Genomic DNA, 24224 nt, shown 5'->3' on the forward strand with positions numbered 1-24224 from the left:
ACTGAACAGATTTCTTCTGACATTAGGTAAATAACATGACTAAAACAACTGAAGCTGATCAGAAAACTGAACATCTTTACTGTTGACATTAGGTAACTAACATGACTAAAACAACTAAAGCTGATCAGAAAACGGAACATCTTTACTGTTGACATTAGGTAACTAACATGACTTAAACAACTGAAGCTGATCAGAAAACCGAACATCTTTACTGTTGACATAAGTAACTAACATGACTGAAACAACTAACTCTGATCAGAAAACTGAACATCTTTACTTTTCACATTAGGTAACTTACATGACTAAAACAACTGAAGCTGATCAGAAAACTGAACATCTTTACTGTTGACATTAGGTAACTAACATGACTGAAACAACTGAAGCTGATCAGAAAACTGAACATCTTTACTTTTGACATTAGGTAACTAACATGACTAAAACAACTGAAGCTGATCAACATCTTTACTGTTGACATTAGGTAACTAACATGACTAAAACAACAAACTGAACATCTTTACTGTTGACATTAGGTAACTAACATGACTAAAACAACTGAAGCTGATCAGAAAACTGAACATCTTTACTGTTGACATGAGGTAACTAACATGACTAAAACAACTGAAGCTGATCAGAAAACTGAACATCTTTACTTTTGACATTAGGTAACTAACATGACTAAACCAACAAAAGCTGATCAGAAAATTGAACATCTTTACTTCTGACATTAGGTAACTAACATGACTAAAACAACTGAAGCTGATCAGAAAACTGAACATCTTTACTGTTGACATTAGGTAACTAACATAACTTAAACAACTAAAGCTGATCAGAATACTGAACATCTTTACTTTTGACATTAGGTAACTAACATGACTAAAACAACTGAAGCTGATCAGAAAACTGAACATCTTTACTGTTGACATTAGGTAACTAACATGACTAAAACAACTGAAGCTGATCAGAAAACTGAACATCTTTGCTTTTGACATTATGTAACTAACATGACTAAAACAACTGAAGCTGATCAGAAAACTGAACATCTTTACTGTTGACATTAGGTAACTAACATGACTAAAACAACTGAAGCTGATCAGAAAACTGAACATCTTTACTGTTGACATGAGGTAACTAACATGACTAAAACAACTGAAGCTCATCAGAAAACTGAACATCTTTACTGTTGACATGAGGTAACTAACATAACTAAAACAACTGAAGCTGATCAGAAAACTGAACATCTTTACATCTGACATTAGGTAACTAACATGACTAAAACAACTGAAGCTGATCAGAAAACTGAACATCTTTACTTCTAACATCAACTAACTGAAACTTAGTTGCTTGCCAACAGACAATTAAAACTGGTTACATTTGAATTATTAGCAAAACCTTTACCCAATAGTCAGCTAGAAAAGCCACATAATGATCAATGTAAAACAATTCAAATGACAAAAGTAACAGACTGGTATATATACAAACCAATGGCAGAAAAACAAATATGATAATCAACAACAAACTACAACTATTAAAATAAGGCTTGTTGCTTAAGACAAACTCCTTTACCATGTTTACAACAATCATCAAACACATGATCCACATGCAAATGTTTCTCCAAATTGAGTGGACTCCTCAAGAAGCATTGAATATAATTTATGGTTTTATAATTGATTGATAGTTGTTATCTTTACGTGCAGTGTAAATCATTTCATTCTGGTGAAGGACAAAATATCAACAATAAATGCAAAAGATAAGTCTTACTATAAGCAGTTGATCATGATTTAGGGAAGGAAATTAAGAATGTGACTAGTAAATAGGACTTTATTAGATAGGGACAGAATTTTGTCAGGAAGGTACATATTAATCCCTCAAGAAGTTGTTGCATTAGAGTTCTTAACTGAGTGGCACTCCCTCCAAAAATGGCAACAAAATCAACTCTTAATTTGGTCGTTTATTTTTACACTTTTCAATAAATTATTTTCTTTCTCTTCCATTTTCCGGTACTACTTGTTAACCAAGATCGATTTTTTTTTATTTTGAGCTATAAAGTGTTATACTCTTTAGAAAGTGATCATGATCGGCTTAAGTTTAGGTATCATCTATTTAATTCATTAAAAGCATCATATCCATTCCAAATCTCTTGTCAAACATTGTTTATTTTCTTTAATTTTTGTATGGCCGCCATTGAATATTTTTGTGTAAACTACGGATTGGATCCCGGCCAGATATGACAAAATGCGCATTTTTACGATAACAACTACTGATGCCCAAATGGAACATTAGACAGAAAAAGAGAAAACTACGCATTAACAGACTATTTGTTAAATAACTTTGTTAAACAAATATATATCATTTTGATATAACCTGTATGAACTGTGACGCCCGTATTTGACACGGAAACCAGGCGTAGAAATCATACTTTATCCTGGCGGCACAATGCAGTGTTTACAAAATGCATGTCCAGGTGTCAACCAGGCGTAAACCAAGCGTAACTGAGGCGTAAACCAGGCATACAATTAGGCGTAATATTTGAATGAGTACGCCTGGTTCACAAAAAAAAACAGGCGTAATATGCAAATGAGTACGCCTGTTCAATAATTAATTAAGGCGTAATATCCTTACATAATACTACACTTATTTTAGATCAGTGTATTATCCTAGCTGTGTTCTTTTGTGTATTTGATACAAACTTCTGTACTTATGATTTTATTTCTCATTGTTTGGCAAAAAACTAGAACTATTAACCATTGAAGAAGCTTATATATAAATAAATACATTTTTGACAGACACTGGGCTCAAATAAGTTTAAGTTTATAAATAAGAATTATGACAATAAGTTTTCTTGAAATAAAAGTAGCATTTGAACTAAGTTGTTTTTTGAAAATTATATTCTTTTGAACATTTGAACTAAAATATAAATGATAATACTGCAATTTAACTTAAAGTAAAAGATTTTAATGTTATTATCCAAGGATAAAGGTTTTGGGATTTCAAAATTTCTGATAGAACATAAAACTTAATAACTTAATTTTGATAGGCAGTTACAAAGATATCAACAGCTGACCAGCAGGATAACATGTAACATGAGTGATGTCCAGTGTTCTCCCCAGAAATATTGGATAGCATCACATTTGGCGAAATAAAAATAAACTGTATTTTTTTCAATGTCATTTGTCACGTCGCGGTAATGATTTTTTTATGTATGTGTCCATCTGGTTGATTTGGTTCACACTTCGTTATCCTAATTGATGGATTTAACCCATTGCTGACAGTCCAGTGGTGAATTGTAATTAATTTATGTCCTAAAACTTGTACAGTACCTCTGCATTTAGTGGATAGTTTTCTCATTGACAAAAATACCACATCTCCAAATATAACTATATATATATATATATTGACTGAGAAACTTCACTTCAATTTTCAATATAGTGAACTTTTAATTTTCTTTGTCATATTTAGGAGCTTGGGTCCTAGTATTTATTTACAGGATTTGCAAGAAGCTGGTTAATAATAGTAAAATTCATATTAAAACAAACGGTTTATAAATTATTTGTAAGCACATATCTTCTTAATAGGATCCAAGTATCATATAATGTATTCAGTCATATTTAATAAATCCGTAGATTACCTTTTAAATGGTCAAGAATCTTCTTAACTTGCTTACACAGGACAGGACTCAATCTAATTTCTATATTATCAGGATTGTCCTTTCCACTCATTCTCATCAAAATCTGTTTACAAATTAAACAAAAATCATAAAAACTGATTTAAAGGGACATAACTCAAGAACTGTAAAAGTAATGCTACCAATATTTGAACTTTAACTGAGTTTTGTGGTAATAAGCATTATATATACATATATATCATAATACTTAGTTGAGACAAACATATTAAGTATTATAGAGATTCAAAACGAAACGTTTCAGCAAATTTTCCATTTGTTATGGGGCACAACCCTATAATAAAATTAACGGTACCAATTTTCTTGCACCAGATGCGCATTTCGACAATACATGTCTCTTCAGTGATGCTCGTGGCCAAAATATTTGAAATCCAAAACTTATATAAAAGATGAAGAGCTATAATCCAAAAGGTCCAAAAAGTATAGCCAAATCCGTGAAAGGAATCAGAGCTTTGCATGAGGTAGATACATTCCTTAATTTATAATAATTTCTAATATTTTGTAACAGCAAATTTTAATAACACAAAAAATCCGTATGTTCATGCCAGTACCGAAGTACTGGCTACTGGGCTGGTGATACCCTCGGGGACTAATAGTCCACCAGCAGAGGCATCGACCCAGTGGTAGTAATAAAATTAACGGTACCAATAAAGTATAAAGTATAAAGTTAATCTGATGCCACCAAAATTCACAATCGATCAAAGTTTAATCATAATTAGCATTGTGTATAAGTGTCATAATCATGATAATTTGCATTGTGTATAAGTGTCATAATTAGCATTGAGTAGAAACAAACTGTATAGTTAGAAAACAGAAAAAAAAATTCCGCAAATTTTCCATTTGTAAAGAGGCATAACTTTTGAACGGTGAATTTGCCACAAAAATTCAAACTCGATCTTTGTTTTGTGGTAATGAGCATTGTGTATGAGTTTCATATCATTTGGGTGCGACTTGGGTGGGACAAACTAAAGTTATAGAATGAAAGCAATAATTCAGTAACTTCGCAGTATGTAAATAGGCATAGCCCTTGGTTCAGTCAACCTAAGGTTCGAGAACGGAGACTAATTTTGGGACAGACAGACGGACAGACATAGGGACATGGTTAAAACTTAATTCCCCCACCACGTGGGCATAATAAAAATCCTGGTCTATGCAGGTATCTTATAATTATAAAAAGGTTGGGTAGCGAAGAAGTTAGATGGACCTTCAATTTTCAAAAATGTTAAAAGGTTGAGGACAAAATGATGGCAATACTTCACAACTTTCCTTTGAATTCTGTCCACAAGAGATCATCTTTCTTTTAATAAAGAGTATAGTAATAATATATTATAGTCGCCGTTACATAAAATTGGTACCTTGTTGGTTAAAAATTTTAAAACTAGCAACCACAATCATTCTAATCTAATTAAAAACCGATCTCTCATCGCTCCTGTTTCTGATATGTCGCATGGGAGATCTAACGAAACCCGCTTTGAGGTCACATATGAGTGACCTTGTAGGTGTGTCTTTTTCGACCAATGAAATTGAGTCTTCCACGATCTTGAAAATTTAACGTAAGGTAAAGGGATGTAACTCATTTTATTTACGACGAAATCGTCAGTCAAAATAATTCATAAACTTTTTTGATTGGCTTATTAATAGGTCGTCAACTCATTTCCATATCATTATAAATTAATAACTTTTAGTTCACTCACATGTGACCTCAAAGCCGGTTTTGTTAGATCTCCAATGCGACATTTCAGAAACAAGAGCGATGAGAGATCGGTTTTAAATTAGATTGCAATCATTCGACATGACGTTTTTCAATTTACAGAATCAAATATTATTCAAAAAATCAACTACTGTCCCAATTTACAAAAAATTTAAGATTTAGGACAAAATGATGGCAATACTTTACAACTTCCCTTTGAATTCTGTCCACAAGAGATCATCTTTCTTTTAATAAAGAGTATAGTAATTATATATTGTAGTCGCCGTTACGTAAAATTGGTACCATGTTTTTGGTTGAAAATTTTAAAACTAACAACCGCAATCATTCGAGATGACGTTTTTCAATTAACAGAATCAAATATTATTCCAAAAATCAATTACTGTCTTAATTTACAAAATATTTTATAGGTTGAGGACAGAATGATGGCAATACCTCACAACATCCCTTTGAATTCTGTCCACAAGAGATCATCTTTCTTTTAATTAATGTTATAGTAATCATATATTATAATACTTAATGTCTTCACCTTTTTAACAGATTGACAAGGTTTTGTTTCAAATAATTACATCCGAACAAACACTTAATATACATAGAATAAAAACTTACTGCTTGTGTTGTTTCAACAAATTGTTGATATTCCTGTAATTCCATCGTTGTCATTGTAATGATCTTTTTGTACCAAAACTGTAGTCTATACAAGTCTGCCGATAAACTGGTATCATGCCTCTCTGGTTCTGTTTTTGCAATCTGTACATCTTTAACCATAGATGCTAATGTAACCAGTGTCTGGAATCCTGGTTTGTTTGTTAGTGATGGTGTACCTGTTTTAAAAATACATATATAAAAAAGACAATAACAGACTTCCAATGTCAATTCGTTGCACTTATTATTTTTTGTTCTTACAAAGTTATAAATATTTTATATTAGAATTTATGAAGGCTTGGAAATTCAATGTTATAATAATACAAGTGTGCACACAATGAAATTTGCCATTTTTACTAACCATTGATATTATGTTGTAGTCCTAACTATACAACTGTCACATTACAAGAGGATACCAGAGGGACAGTCAAACTCATAAATCGAAAATAAACTGACAACGGCATGGCTAAAAATGAAAAAGACAAACAGACACATGACACAACATAGAAAACGAAAGAATAAGCAACACAAACCCCACCAAAAACTAGGTTTGATCGTAGGTGTTCTGGAAGGGTAAGCAGATCCTGCTCCACATGTGGCACCCATGGTTTTGCTAATGTGTTAACAAATCCGGTAAATAATCTAATTCGTAGGTCACATTCATGAAAGGGAAGGGGATTGTAGTTACGACGTAAGGAACATATCCGATATCATTTGTGAAACGGTTATTCCATAACAGTCAACCAACTCGTGATGGCGTCTGTAAAATTTACGAAGGAATGATTTCAACTTCAACATCTGGAACTCTTGGTTTTACAGCTTCCTTGTGAGCAGCAACCCTCTATCAAGAAAATCATGATAGGAAATGCAAGCAGGGAAATATTGTATCTATTGGGAGACATATACCTCGTATGCAGGTCCTGCTGGAAAGTTGCTACTTAGAAATGGAAAGTTCACAATTGGAAAGCTGAAATCATCTCTTTTGTCGAAAAATTTAGTTTTCAACCGGCCCTCATTGTCAATTTCTAGATGTATGTCAAGATATGAAGCCGCCTTAACTGTATCTGTAGTATCCTTTATCTCTAGTTGGATGGGATAGATGCGTTCAACATAGTCACCAAATTTTGAATTATTTAGTGAAAGAACATCATCTATATAGGGGGAAGTAGATTTTTAAAGGATATTGCTTATTTCTTATCTTTCTTCCTAAGAAGTTCCTGTAATTAACATGATCCAAGAAAATGAAGTTAAGGTCAGATTATAAACCAAAGGAGAAATTAATACATGTACACCTTACAATCATTCCATACACTAACTATAGTTGTATTAATTGCTGATAGTTTCTAAGAAACAAACTTATAACCAAGATAAATAAACATTGACCAATGAAACACCAAAATTATGTCAAGGTCAGATGATACCTGCCAGAAAGACAGACAGCTTAAAATCCTTCCATACAACAATTATAATTGACCTAATGCTAATAGTTTATGAAAAACACACCAAAACATTAAAAACTTAATACTGAGCAATGAACCATGAACATGAGGTAAATGGCAAATAAAACCTGCAAGACTGACGTGTACATCAGAAAATATTTCCATACACGAAATATAGTATTAGACAAAAAAATCATAAAAATAATGTCAAGGTCAGATGACACCTGCCAGTTGGACATGTACACCTTAAAATCCTTTAATACACCAAAAATACTAGACCTATTGCTTTTAGTATCTAATATATGGACTTGCCCACCAAAACTTTTCCTTTTTCATTGATCCATACAATGAGGTCCTGGTCAAGTGAAAACAGTCAGACAGGCATGAGGACCATGCTAGGTATATTTGTACATACCAAAAAAGTTATCCTATTACTCATAATAAGACAGAAATTAACATTACAAAAAATCTTAACTGTTCTTCAAGTAGTTACTGAATCATGAAAATAAAGTCAAGGACAATGGACATGTGACAGACTGAAACTTTATATCATAAGGCATCTACATACAAAGTATGAAGCATCCAGGTCTTCTAGTCTCTAAAATATATTACTATTTTAGAAGTTATGTAAAGCTGTTGCCAACAACGCCGCCGGATCAATATCCCTATGTTGATCTTTCTGTGACAAAAGTTGCAGGCTCAACAAAAATTGGTACTGAATTCTAAACTTGTCCAAGACATTGCTATTATAAACCAATGATATCAATTTATTAACATCTGGCAAAAATTGTACCCATTAGGGACCTTACGATGCATTTTTCATATAACAAATATTTCCAAGAAATTTATCTCTTTTGAAATAATTGAGATTTCAGGAAATGAAGAGTACAAAAAAAAAAGCCTGTTGATAATGTTGTGAAATTCATATACTGTTAATTTTCACCAAAAAACAAACAAACATCGTAAGAGATTATGAACTATTACAGAAACTACTTTTCTCAATTCCACAATGAAAGGTTGTTTTCTAATGAATAAGTAGTGCAATATCTGTATATAATTACTGCCTACATGCATATGGAATTTTATTTTTATAAATGTAATTTAATTTTTTTTCAAATGTAAGATATGTTATTTTCTTGCAAAATTTGAGGCAGCAATGGGGGAAAAAATGAAAACAGTTATATTGAAAAAATGTAACATATTAATATATTAATATACCCATCCTGGCAAATTTTTAAGAAGAATACACCTGAACAATACCTTAAATTAAAGTTCCTACTTAACATACTATTACTTTCAAATTACAAATGAACTTATCATGAATATACCATACAGCAAGTATGGAAAACCAAAATTACTCTTTTGAAATCAAACCATCATCACATGTATGTAAACCAGTTAGAGTAATCAACACTCCTGTCAAATTTCACCGGTTGACTAAGTAAATCAGCAACTTTACCTTCTTGTTCCCGTCTTAAACCCTATCCGTGGTATATAAGAATTACTCCCTAATCCCTTGGAAGTTGTAGATGATTTAATGTTTATTATACTTGCAGTTGTGCATTCTATGTAGCATGGTAAATTCAAAAATAGGTCATAAAATAACCGAACCTGTTTGAACAAGGTTTAATTCCTCTTTGCTAACATCAGTTGATTCTAAGTCAGATGCCAGTTCTTCATTGCCAGGGTCCTCCTTCAGAGCCTCCAGAAAGGACATATAATCTTGTTCACTTCTGATCTTAGCTATTAGCTTTCTATTCATTTCAGCTGACACTACACTAGAAACTATTTCTACATGGTCGTCGGGTTCTAAAACTCCCTTTGATATTAATGAATCAATGACATTTCTTACATCAGATAAATTCTGAGTCAGATGGTGGTAGTTCTTTTGTAACCTGACTGAATGGTTCCCTGTAACTATAACATATATGAACAATATTTTAAAAGGTATAAGTCACCATTATTATTTTTCAGAAATATGAGGTAAAAAAACGTTTGTAGAAATACTTCTGTGAAATACATTTGACCAGATGATTACGAATTATCATTATTTTAATGTATTGTGTTTTCAATGCTGGTTAAATATTTTGAATAATTTGCGGCTTTTGCTTTAATTAACTGTAAGCTTTCTTTGATATATGGTATATAAATTCATTTAAGATTTCTTACTAAGTAGTTGGTGTTTTCATTATATTTATACTGTTTACATTTAACAGTAAATAAAGGCAACAGTAGTATACCGCTGTTCAAAACTCATAAATCCATGCACAAAAAACTAAATCGGGGTAACAAACTAAAACTGAGGGAAACGCATTAAATATAAGAGGAGAACAACGACACAACATAAAAATGTAACACACAGAGAAGCGGACTAAGCATAAGACAAAATCCTATGAGAATAATAAATATAACATCAAAACCAAATACATGAATTTGGGATAGATAAGTACCGTGACACGTCTTATAGTAATGTGAATTCACACTCAAATATAAGAGGAAACAAACGACACAACGGAAACACAACGTGAAAATGTATCACACACAGAAACGAGCTGTAATATAACAATGACCATATTCCTGACTTGGTACAGGACATTTTTAAAGGAAAAAATGGTGGGTTGAACCTGGTTTTGTGGCATACCAAACCTCCCTCTTTTATGGCCATGTGAAATACAACATTTAAATGACAACACAACACCACAGGACTCCAATACAAACAAACAGAAGAACACAATTGACAAAGAAACACACAAACAATAGCCAACAAAAGGCAACAAGTTTAAAATTTTAATACGCCAGAAGTGCATTTTGTCCACACTAGACTTACTAGTGACGCCCAGATACAAAAGTTTGAAAGCCGAAACAAGTACAAAGTTGAACAGCATCGAGGACCAAAAGTTCAAAAAAGTTGTGCCAAAAACGGCCAGGGTTTTCTGTTAGGTATTTAGAATAATTTATACTTTTGCAAACAGTAAATTTTATAAAATGACTATACAAAAGATACATGATAAAACTGAAGTATTAACTAATTACAAGAAACAACCGAAATACACTTCATAACCCGACGAAATGCAGCACATCCGAATAAGCTTAAACCTCAACGCCAAGTGACATCATATTTTAAATTGTAAAAAAAGACAAAAAAATTACGTCACATTTGAATTTGTAAAACAGATCATCAAAAAATGAAAAATGACGTCACATTTGAATGAATAAGATAGAAAAAGGATTGATTTAAGATTATATTTGAACTAAATACTGATATTACATTTAATAACAATGCACATTTCAATTCTTATTAATAGCAAACTAAGGTAGTAATTAACTATATTATATGTCCGGTTTGTTTTTAATCTAACTTCAAACGTAAACCATCGTACAGATTACGTTTAACAAAATGAAAACTAATTTATGAAGGTGGTGATTAATTTTCTTTACCATAACACATGAATAGAAAAGAAAAGACGTGAACACATTTGACAAAATCCGATGAGAATTACAAATATAACATTAAACATTTAAACTAAATACATGAATAAGGGATAGATAAGTACCGTAACACGTCTTATAGTAATGGGAATTCACACTCAGCAAAACAGTCACAATCGGTAATAAGTCACGTTTGGTAATTATAAGATTAAACGACGTAATGACAAATTACAATCTACCATGCGGTAAAAATGTTCTTAGCTAGCTTGGTCAAAGACACATCGTATGGATCCACCAATTCGTGATGGTGTCCATAAAATTTACGGAGTGTCAATTTCAATCTGTCCTCCTCATAACTTTGTTGGAACAGTTCCTGCGTAAGGAGCACACTCCTGTATATGAAGTCCGTATAGTGTGAACAAACACGAGAATAACGTATCAATTGTGATATGTAAACACCATACGAAGGGGCAGAGGGTATGTTACTGCTGAGAAATGGGAAATTGATAATTGGGAAGTTGAAATCGCCCCGTTTATCATAGATTTTCGTGTGAAGTCGTCCATCTGCGTCAATGTTGAGGAAAAGATCAAGGTAGGAAGCAGTCTTTCTAGTATCAGTAGTATACTTAATTTCAAGTTCACCAGGATACATGATATGTATGTATTGGCTGAAATATGGGTTATTCAATGATAGAACATCATCAATATATCGGAAAGTAAAATTAAAGAATTTCGAAAGGTGCTTTTTCTTTTCGTCTTTTAGAAGGTTCTGAAGGAATTCTGCTTCATACGAGTACAAAAACAAATCGGCCAGCAGGGGTGTACAATTAGTACCCATTGGAATACCGACTGTCTGTTGAAATATAAATCCTCCAAACTCATCAAATATATTGTCGATAAAAAATTCAAGCATTTTGATAATATCATCTTTAGTATATTTTCTGGAAGATTCAGTGTTATTCTTCACAAAATATGAATTATTGTAACCCAAAACAAGACATTTGTATCTACGATTCCCATTTGTATAGAAAAAGTTCTGTTTTATGAGATGGTGAAGTCGGTCTTTCAACTGAACATGGAGAATAGTAGTATATAAAGTAGAAAAATCAAAAGTTTTTATGTTGCTGCAAAATTGCTTTTCCTATCTACCAACCTTTTTTCAGTGTTTCCTCAATGTAAATCTAATATTCTGAATAAAAAAAAGAGGTATATTTTTTTATAGTTTTTTTTCTCGTTTAAGTGTTAATAAAGCATTGCATTTGATTCATACACATAATCAAAATGAAAAGTAATTTCAATTTGAATGGTTTTACACTAGTAATTTTCGTGTCCTTGATAGCTTGTTGTTCGGTGTAAGCCACGGCTCCGTTTTGAAGACCGTACATTGACCTATAATGGTTTACTTTTATAAATTGTTATTTGGATGAAGAGTTGTCTCATTGGCACTCACACCACATCTTCCTATATCTCCATAATCAAAATGAAAAGTAAGTACTCACTACTTGACTTAACTATAGAATGTGAAACAACTTCTTGATGGGAAGTTTGAGTTTCCATACATTCTATCAGGTCTTTAGGACAAGTAGGAGACTCCTTAAGAACGTATAATAATACGCTGTATGAATCTTGTGGTCTTTGAATTAGTAAGTCTAAGATACATTTGTTGCGGTCAGATTGTCTAGGATAGTGTTCTATCTCTGCTCTGTCATCTATCCCAAGGATACATCTAGATATCAGTTTATCAAGGACGTCTTTATCCAAAATGGTGTCTTGTATGATCTTATCATAAACATGATACAATCTGTAGTGAACTAGAAAAAAATAATGTGGTTACCATGGTGATTTACATTAGGTAATGCATGAACCAAGTCTGTTATATAACAATGGTTTTCCATTCGTTTAATGTTTTTGACCGTTTGCTTTTGATAAGGGACTTTCCGTTTAAATTTTCTTGGATTTTTTTTTCACTTTGTAGATAGTTATGTTTAATAATTGTGTATACTATGTTGTCTTGCATAATATAATCATAGAAATGAAACATTTTTTGGCCGACTAGGTTCATGTTTTGCTTCAATCCTTATATGAGAAGAAAGTTTATCCCTCCGAGGCACATGAACTTTTATTTTTGGTCAGATTCCTGTTGCTGCATTTAGTTTTTTCTATGTTGTGTTATGTGTACCGTAGTACTGGTATTTTCTTTTTGGTCATTTTTTTGTTATTTGACGTTGCATGGTCAGTTTGATTTCCCCTTATGCACGTTTTGTGTTTGAAGATTCATTTGGTATTTTTTGCCTCTCCATTTCTCTTTTTTTAGTTTCAAATTTGGATAAAGTCCTTTCAAAGCGTCATTAATGAAATGTGTGTTTTTGTATTTTCATTATATACTGTAGTTAACGAATATTTCAATTCAACCTGGTAACTCACTGCTTAGTTAAGAAATGTTAAAAGTCGATTTGATGGTTAATTATAGCAAATACATATGAAACTAGAGTTTCTAATGAGCTTGTGTAAATCACCTTCGTCTATATATGTATAATCAACAAACGACGTACTCCAACATCTGAAAATCTCTTTTTTTTTTTATCTTGTACCTTTTGTAATGCGAATCATGTAATCTGTTTCGTTTCTCTCTATGTTCTTTATATTTTTCTCAAACACAAAAGAGGGTAAAAATAATGCTAAAGAGTGACGTTTACTTACTATATCGACACGATTTGACCTCGTATTACATCTTGTCTTGCTATTTGTTATTTTGCTTATCTTAGATTCTATGTTTATATATTATAATTTTTATCATACAGACCAAAGGACAAAAAAATGTTGAAAATCGTCATAAAAGGGCAATAATCTCAAAATGAAGTCATTAGACGTTTTTCACCGTATTAGTAGATCATGTCTTGATAATCATTTTTGCTGATATTTTTTTTAGGTTTAAATTTTCTCTTTATCTAGTATAGTTTTCAAAATCATAAACAAACACGAAAAGCATAGTTGAATTTGTCATTTAAGGTCAATAACTCCTCAATGGACAATCGTTGGAGCTACACATAGTGAACATATTTGCCCTATTCTTTTTGTTGATAATGATTTTCCAAATAACAGACAGAGCTCGTATGTTACCCTTATATTCTATCTTTAGCCATTTCAGCCATTTTTTGTTGGTAAGCAAGGTCTTCGGACGCATTTTTTAACAAAGATTTACTAAGTTTTGTAGAATTTGGCCCAGTAATTACTGAGCATAAGAGAAGATTCACTTAAACACGACGTTAAACAATGTTAAACAACGAAGGTGACTATTATGACAGAAAATGGACACAAAGTGTGAAAATAGCCCACTTGGCTTTTTGGCTTGTTGATTTAAAATAAATAGTTACATTAAAATTGAATTCATTATATATGCAAATACCATTGACAAAAACTTAACAGTTGCAGAAATATTGTTCTCGTCTTTTTAAGCTCCAAACAATTTGCTTTTAATTTTAAATTCATGTGTAGATATTAATATTTTTTAGTTACCATTACTGTCTGATTTTACATCAATTTTTAAAATTGTTCTACCCAAACTTTGAAATCAATTTCCTCTATTTTACATCGTTTCTTCTTAATTGATTTGCAAATATTGGTTTAGTTTTATGGTGTTGGCTTTTTATATAACTGTCATTTAACTTATGTATTTTCAACTTTTTTTTCAGTTTTTTTTTTTATCTTACTAATAAGTCTCAAGCTAGATTAGTAATGTACCTATTAATTGGCTGAGTAAATCCCATTCCTCTAATCTGAGTTTGGTCTTTAGTTGATCTTCATGATCCCGGATAGCTTGGAGAAAACCACCTTTGTACTCTCTGTCGATGTAGTGTTCAACAGCCACAGGTACAGTATAAAGGACTGTATAGGCTGCCTGTAATAGGGTGTCCTTCTCTGTTTGTAATCTATATGGAATGTTCTATTTTTTTTATTTGAGGCCAAATAAAATAGTATACATGACAACAATGTATCTGAATTGTAATAAAAATTTAGATGCTTTGTTGAGCACAACCTGATACGACCGCAAAGGTCGAACCCTGAACAGTTGTGAGAGTGCGGACACAATATTCAAACTGAATACTGTTTTGAATGTATTTGGATTGTGATTATATACACTCAAATATGAGTCCACTCCTTAACCGGAAAATTGATAGATAGATTAAATTTTTGACATAATATAGGTTTCTGACACAAACAAAAAATGGTCAAAGGTCTATAAAAATATATTGCGAATCACTTTTTTATTGTGCAATACTGTTTAATTTATGTTTTCTTCTTCAAACTTTTGAAAACATATATGAACCCTTCAAAAACATTTGGAAACCTCCCAATTTTTTAACCCCATGGAGAAATTACCCTTTAACTCAAACCCAACCTTCCCTTTGAGGTATTGATCCTTGTAAAACAATTTTAGAGAGATCCATGAACTTAACCATAAGTTATTGTCTGGAAACAAGAAAAAGGCTTGTTTTAGGCACTTTTTACCCCTTATTCCTGCATGTTTGGAACAATTACAGCAACCTAGCATTATCCGAACCCAAAAAATATTTTAAGGTTGTTTAAAAATCAAGAAATTAAGAATAAATATGTACAAACCATTCTAACTGATTTTACAGTTTGTGTATATGTTGTTGTGTTACAACACTGTCCCAGGTCAGGATATTCTAAGTGGTTTGGGCGCCCTCTGACATGTTTAACCACACCACATTCTGTATGTGCCTAACTCGAGTCAGGAGCATATAAATCAGTGGATGCCGTTGGTTGCTTAATGTCTTATTTGTATTTCGTTCATTGTTTTCCTACATTAATTTAAGCCGTTAACTTTTTTGAATGAAATGTTTCACTTTTAAAGCTAATTATGCAGTATGGGTTTTGTTTATTGCTGAAGACTGTACAGAGACCTTTAAATGCTTACTTTTATATCATTTGGTCTATGGTTAAGAGATATTAATTATACCACATCTTATGTCTTTTTATTTATAAGAATAAGACCAACAAAAAAAGTTTAATCACGCTGCATTTTTTTCCTGTCCCAAGTCAGTACCCTCTTGCCATTATTTATCTTGTATGTTTTTTTTTTTAAATTTAGTTCATTTATATGTCATATTCATTAAACTACAAATATGCTGGATTTTCTTGCTGTGTTGAAGACCAATTGGTGGCCCTTAGATTTTACTGCCAATGAGATGTGCCAATGCTAAACGTTTACACAAATCATACCAAATATCATTGAATTATCATTGGGTAATTCCTAGGCCGCAAACGAAACTTTACACACTTATTATTAATAAGTTCAGTAAACAGCATGTCGAAATTACGCCTCGATATACTTTATCAGGACAAGTCTCAAAATGCTTTTCATAGATGTCTAAAAGAAGGACGAAATATATACTAAATTGTAATCCTGGTACTATACAAGAGGGACAGTCAAACTCATAAATCGAAAATAAACTGACAACGCCATGGCTAAAAATGAAAAAGACAAACAGACAAACAATAGTTCACATGACACAACATAGAAAACTAAAGAATAAGCAACAAGTTTCAAGCAAAGAAACGTAAAATATGCTTTAGTCTTATATTTAAATTTGTGCTTTTCTTCCACGTGTTCCCACAAAATCTCTTCCAATTATTTCCCATAAATGTGAATGAATGCACATTACAATAACAAGGTAATTGCTAACTATATTTGGATAATACATACACTGAATTTTTTTCTTGATTGATTGATGTTTATACAGTAAAACCTGTATAAACCGGCCGGCTACGGGACTATGAAAAAGGGCCGGTTTGGACAGTGAGCCGGTTTATTCAGGTTAATAATTAATGTAATTAAGATTATTGGAACTTCATAATTAGACCGGAATTCGGAATAACCAGGGTCCGGTTTACAAAGGGTATTTTAACAAAGATTTTGAATGGAAAAATATGAGACTTTCATTTTCGGCCGGAATGGACAGGAAACCGGTTTATTCAGGGTCCGGTTTAATCAGGTTTAACTGTATAGTTACCAGGAATATAATTTAGTACGCCAGACGCGCGTTTCGTCTACATCTGACTCATCAGTGACGCTCATATCAAAATATTTATAAAGCCAAGCAAGTACAAAGTTGAAGAGCATTGAGGATCCAAAATATAATAATATAATATCCAGTGGCAAAATTTACTAACAAGAACGAGGCCTTCAAAGAGTTGTTGCACTGGTTTCTAAATGTACCGGATAGACTTAAGTCAAGAGTTAGAAATGTATTTGGTTTTGTACACATTGATATCGTATATTATCTCACCTCAGGTAAATTAATGAGGTTGTGATTGGTTTACCATGGTCACGTGCTGACCATTCATATGTATGGAGTCAATAAATTTCATAGCATAGGGGTATCATATCATCACATCAACTTTTTATGGTGACATCATCTATATACACGTATATATGGTATTGTATGTTATTGATTATCTTTATAAAAATATGGCAGAAAGTCTTGTGCGTGATAAATTCATTAAACGGTTCACTATTGACATGACTGACCCCTTGCAAATAAATATATGTTCGTACAATTCAAAGAGGATTCTTTTGCCCTCAAACCCTTTTGATTTTTTCTAACCCGCTATGGATCCACATAGGGTCATTAGGAAACTATATAATATAAGGTACACGGTGTGCTAAAATTCCATGTGAGACAAAAGCGTATAACCAGTCACTAGCACACAGTGTAACTTATTTATCTTACCGCCTATTAAATATGAATATTAAGATGTATTGCTGTAAACCTTGATATCACAGTTTTACCACAATACTATATGCAGAACATACAATATCTACAGTGAGAAAATCAGCCTATCTTAGACGTGTAAGATGATCATAAAAAAGCTATGAAAATTTTATAAATTGTGAATGACTGTTTTTTACTTACAGATGTGCTTCCATTGTTGAAGAATGTGTCCTTCTTCTTTGAGCTTTTCCTTCAAAAATTAAAGTTGTATATTTTATTGACGTCTGCATAATATTTACTTTTGCAACAAAGTAAAATAGCAACTATATCTAAAAAGTACTTTTGTTATCAATTTTCAAGTACAATCACAGTCTATAAAAATAGAAGTTTGATCAGATGTAATTTTTCGGTGGTATTCATATTTTGCTTGAGTACTGTGGGTGGAAAGGAGGATGTTGATTACTTGTTATGTAGTGTGTGGTATGGAAGGTTTCCTGGCGGTGAAGTGACGGTTTTATTACTTGCTATGTAATGTGTCACGTATGGATGATCTACTGGGATAAGTTATTATTGCATTCGTTGCAATGAGTTAGCATGATTTCCGAGTGAAATAAACTCGATAATGGCGTCTAACAACAGCGTGAACAATAGGTGTTGTCGACACTTTATCAATAATGTCGTATCAAAGCAAATTATTATTGCGAAATAAAGATATAGTTGCTTACTTTTACTACTTTAATTTAATTAAAAAGCCCATTATCAATGTATTTAAATGAATTACTAATCAAAGAATTACAATATAAAAGAATATTCAACTCGTGACAGAACAACACTGATACTTAACTTATTCGCTTCACACATTTGTAAATTAATTTGTTGTTTGGTTGTTCTTTGAAATATTTTCTGAATTCTATGTTTTGTTTCTATTTTGTAACTATAATAATTTTCAGCTTTATATTATGTAATAAGAATGATCTACATAACCATATAACAAGGTTGTTAATAAAATCAAGAGTCTCTGAAACTTATCACATTGTTTGTGTTTTTTTGACAGATGCTATCAAAACCACTCAGATACAGTCGAAATGAATAAAATTTGTGTCAAATCTATTTATCTCAACGTATGTCCTTATTATCTATAATATGTTGTTTAGAGGAGCTGCAAAAAAAAATATGTTTTGCTGATCGCAGCATGATATGACTACAAAGGTGGACTCATGAACAGTAGGGGCAAACTTAGACACACTACTCAAGCTTGATACTATGTGAATTTGGATTGTGCTAAAAAAAAATGACATGATATAGGTTTCTAACACAAAATAAATGTGGTCAAATATTTTACAAATCTAATGCGCAATACTGTGCAATTGGAGATTTCTTCTTGAAACTTTTTGAAATTTGAAAAATGTTGAAAGAAAATAAGAACCCCTTTAACAAAATTGGGACCCCCTTTTAAACTTTTTGAGTCCCCTTGGAGCATTAACCATCAAACGCAATCCGAGTACTTCCTTTGTAGTATGGAACATCGTAGTACAAATTTAGAGAGATTCATACACTTTAAACATAAGTAATTGTCTGGAAACTTTAAAAATGCTTGTTTTAATCTCCTTTTATGACCCTAATTTCCACCTGTTTGGGGCAATTAACCCAAAATCAATCCCAGCCTTCCCTTAGTGATATGGAACCTTGTCGTACAATGTCAAAGACATCCATACACTTACACACAAGCTTTTGTCCAGAATCTACAAAAATGCTTGTTTTGGACACTTTTTGGTCCTTTATTCCTAAATTGTTGGCACCTTACCACCCATAAGTCTCAACCTTGTACTTGTGATATTAAACATTGCGGTACAATTTCAGAGCAATTGGAACATTTATACACAAGTGATTATCCTGAAACTATGAAAATGTTTGTTTTGTTTTCCTTTCAGGCCCCTATTTCCTAAACGGCTTGGACCATCATCCGCCAAATCAATCTTAACCTTCCTTTTGTGGTATTGAACAGGATAGACGGTCAGAGGGAAAGTATAACAGACAAAAAAATTATACCTGACGTAATAATTGCGTGGAGTATAATAACAGACATGCCAGCTCTAATCAGAATTGAACCACTATAAAATGTACGCTTGAAATCAGGACCACCACTACATGATTTTTGGTGATTTGGACAACCACTACATCTAAAATTGGTGGACCTAAATGACTGTTAGTGGACTAGACCATCACTTCATCTGAAATTGGTAAACCTTCCTAAATTTTGGTGGTCTGCACCACCAGTACATCTAAAATTAGTGGACCTAAATGACTTTTGGTGGATCTTACTGACTTCTGGCCCATCACTACATCTAAAATTTGTGGACCTACCAGACTTTTGATCACTTCATCTAAAATTAATAAACCTACCTAATTTTAATGTTGGTGGACCACCTCTACATTTAAATTGGTGAGCCTACCTGACGTTTGGTATTGGTGGACCTACCTGACTTTTGTCCCATATTAACAAGAAGGTTTTTTTTCGTATTGGATCGTCTGATTTGATCATATCATCTAATTGTTAAACCTATAACATAAAATCACATTGGTTACTGCACTTTAAATATCCTCATTCTGTGCAACCTACAAAAACAGTTGAGCTAAAAGATATTTGATATAGTCTGCATGCTTTATATCTAATCAATCAATGCTATGTTTGGAAAAATTTATAGATGCGCTTGTAGTCTAGTGTATTCGTTGAGTAAAAATCACTCTTTATGTAATGTTTGAAAAAAAAATTATTAATGAGATTTTTCAAACAAAATAAGATTTCTTTGTAAGTATGACTGCCATAATGGAAAATGACAGACAGCTAGTAAAGGCATAATGAACCATTTGAGCAAATATAGGGAAAAAAACATTCCAACGATTTGGTAAATTTGTTATGTAGGAAGATTTTGACATGTAGAAAATTATGCTGATTATCTTTACTTATAGGTTTATTTTATTATTGGCGGCCTTGCGTATGAGGATACTCGGATATTATTTACAAACACTATATTTGAAGAACACACTGACAAATGGACAGCACCATATAGAAATCGACATTATGCTAGTGGACCTCATAATGGGCGTTTGTTTTTCATTTGTCATTTTCTGGAACTTTTGTAGCTGACTATGCAGTATGGGTTTAACTTGTTGTTAAAGGCCGTATGAAGACCTTTCATTATCAATTTTCAAACCATGTTTGCTGTTGTGGAGTGTTGTCTCTTTGCAATCGGCAATTTTTTCCATTTGTAATTAAAGGACATAGCTCTAGAACAGTAAAAGTGAGGACACCAAATTCAAACTTCATCTATGTTTTGTCGTAATAAGCTGTATCACAAGTAAGTTTTCTAACATTTGTTTCAGACAAACTAAAGTTAGTGAAGGGAAACCAATTTTAAGACATACCAACCTATGGATGTATAGACAGACAAGGGTAAAACCTAATCATTATAAAAATGTAAGTTAGGAATGACCAGTAAGTTTTAATGATAGGATGATGTACATTATATGTTTGCCATAAAGTAACGGCGGTAGGTAAGAAAAACCTTTTATATGAAACTGTCATTTACTCAAATTTAAATAATTCTTTAGAAATAATTAAATCCAGTGAACCATGAAATCTTGGTTTTTTTCCCTTCACTTTATACATGTCCTAAAAAGTTTATCTACATAGAAGATTAACTAGATGTTAACTCAAATAGTTTATCAGAGTTAACAGCATATTGTGAAAATCATTACTTTATTTAAATTATACATCAAAACGTAAAATGTCACATCTGGTTTTATGTGAAAAAAAGGTTAAACAAAAATTCCCGTGAATTTTACAGTTGTAATTTTTTTTTATACCTGTCCAGGACTTAAGTGTACCAAAAAATCTCAGTCATAAACAGATATATTGGGTGTTCAGATATTTTTTTATTTATTTCCCCAAGGTTCCATCAAGGTATTTCTTTCAAGTACTTTATAAACTTTTTCAGCAATATTCTTACTTTATGCGGAATTCTAAATTTTTATTTTGGAAACTTAAGATGACAGGTTAAATGAAGCTTGTAGACAGGAAGAAAGGGGTAATTAATTGATTGGTTTACTTCTGGTGATGGTTATTATCTTATATCCAATGAAATGTTATGTGAAGTTTTGTCTGTAATCCTGGACAGGATAAAACTTTACTGATCTAAGTCTTTCTTTATTTAAAACAAACGATAATTGTACACAGTCATTCTGAAAAATTACAATTTATCTAAAAAATGAAGATGTTGGAGCAAAATATCTATTTTTTTTCAATCTATCTGGTTGTCTTTAAAACTTTCTAAATTAAAATTAATTATATTACATTTATATAATATTTTTCTATATCATGCACTGCTTCCCCAAACCCTTAAAGATAAGATGAAAGATAGTTCTCTCAGAGTCCGACTAATGTGTTCTTTACGTTGAGGTAGCATTTTATAATACGACCCAGCTCGTCAGTCTGGAGAGAGCAGGTTACATTTCACAGAAAATACATGTTTTATTTTACACTGGTAAGCACCGATTAACCATTCAATCCTAGAATCCAAGAAACTGGCATAATTAATATGGCTGATTACTAATTGAGACACGTGGGTAAATAACATGCAGATGTATATTTAAATGTAGTTTGAAATTTGGTGCAAATACTCTTTCAGTGGCTTCAAACTGAAACGTCTTAAAGTTGGTGCAAATATCGTTGTCCACCTAGTAGTCTTTGGTCTATGTTGTCCTTATTGCACTAGACCATAACATTGACCATATTATTCCCAAACATTTATAGATTAAGAAGTTGTGGTAATAATGCCACTGAAACAACTCTCCATCATAGTCATAATTTGTAAAAGATAACCTTTATAGGTCAAAGTACAGCCTTCAACACGGAAAATTTCCTCTCATCGAACAGCAAGCTATACAGGACCTAAATATGACTGTATAAAGCACTTCAAATAAGAATTTCAACGGTCTAATCAATATAAAAACCGAGAAACGGGAAACACTTATGAAGCACATCAACAAACGACAACCACAGAACAACAGGCTCCAGGCTTACAGCTTACATTTAGGACACATTATAAAAAAAAACCACAAAATTGCTTTATTCTACACATGCAGAAGAAAAAAAGTTCAACAGTTCAGTAATAACAATAATAATAATTGTCATAAAGTTAGATTTCTTACATTTCAGGTTCAGAAAATCTACTGTTACAAGTGGGGTCATCGGGTTGTCTTGCAATATTGATCTGAAATCAAAAAAAATTATAACATTCATTTAGCATACATTATTTATTATATAATAATATTGTATGATTGTCAATAAGACAACTGAGACTCCACCATAGACCAAATGACATGGCACGTTACAACGAAAGCTAGGTGATCGTTTGGTCTTCAAGAATGAACAAAGCCCATACAGAATAATCAGCAACAAGAGACCTAAAAATGACAAATGTTAAATAATTCAATAGAGATGGGCTTATCTAAGTAAATGGCCTAATATTATTAGTTAAATAGTGTGAAGCGAAGCTCGTACCCCATATTGAATTTACTTACCCAGTATATATCGTATTAGGTCACTAGCACACTACTATGTAACGAATTTATCTTACCGACTATCTTTATTTGTTGAATTTAGACTAAAGTTGTCTTATTTGCTTTCATAACACATCTTCTTATTTCTGTGTTAAAGTGTTCAAGTGTTCAATTTTAAGAACCTTCTCCAATTGGTCTGCACTAAACCACTAATGAAAACGATAAATATTTATTATCAACAACCTTGATATCAACAATATTAAACAGAACTTTAATAGTTTTAAATAATCAAACAGTGCCCAAGTCGTAAATCCACAACTCACTATGTATTGAAATAAGCCCCACCTCCCTACTAAACTAATATTGAATATACACGGTCTCCACGAGGTCGCTTTTAACCAATCATATTCGTAGAAATGTATAGGAGGTAAGATAAAATGATTTATCCTGCAATTGTGTGTTCTACTATACAGATACAGCCCTACATATATCGCTATGCTGTATCTGTATACTATACAGATATATCGCTTTAAAGCTTTGCCCACTGCCGGACATAATGTGAGAATGGCATATTGGTATTACAATGATTGACGGATAAAGGCAACAGTAGTATACCGCTGTTCAAAACTCATAAATCCATGGACAAAAAACAAAATCGGGATAACAAACTTAAACCGAGGGAAACGCATTAAATATAAGAGGAGAACAACGACATAACACTAAAATGTAACACATATAGACAAAATCCCACGGCATACAGACAGTATGGTATGCTATAGTCCAAACATGTGCTCGTTTAATAACAAGAAATGTGTTCTGTCGACACAAGAAATATGTTCTGTCGACACAAGAAATGTGTTCTGTCGACACAGGAAGATGATGAAACACTGATACATGTTTCATCTATTGGTGTCATTGTTTCTTTAAATCAAAAAATTAATCGGGTAATAAAATTGTGAATATGAAATGGTTACACAACAAACAGCCCAATGATGTTTGTTCGTCACTTATGTGAGAGTGTATTT

The 24224-nt window shown here is 32.2% G+C and overlaps 1 protein-coding gene across 1 annotated transcript in view; it reads right to left on the reverse strand.

Moving 5' to 3' along the window:
- The window catches only part of LOC139483510 (uncharacterized), a 55109-nt gene extending 37224 nt beyond the window's left edge, over nt 1-17885 (reverse strand). The window contains exons 1-6 of the mRNA XM_071267530.1: nt 17839-17885; nt 14642-14829; nt 12400-12711; nt 9083-9388; nt 5997-6211; nt 3626-3728 (exon numbers count right to left, since the gene is read on the reverse strand). Coding sequence (XP_071123631.1) covers nt 3626-3728; nt 5997-6211; nt 9083-9388; nt 12400-12711; nt 14642-14829; nt 17839-17852 — 1138 coding nt within the window. The 5' untranslated portion in view covers nt 17853-17885. The remainder of the gene's footprint in view (nt 1-3625; nt 3729-5996; nt 6212-9082; nt 9389-12399; nt 12712-14641; nt 14830-17838) is intronic.
- Between the last annotated feature and the right edge of the window lie 6339 nt (nt 17886-24224).

Source organism: Mytilus edulis, chromosome 7, assembly GCF_963676685.1.
Source record: "Mytilus edulis chromosome 7, xbMytEdul2.2, whole genome shotgun sequence".
In the NCBI taxonomy this organism is placed as follows: Eukaryota; Metazoa; Mollusca; class Bivalvia; order Mytilida; family Mytilidae; genus Mytilus; species Mytilus edulis.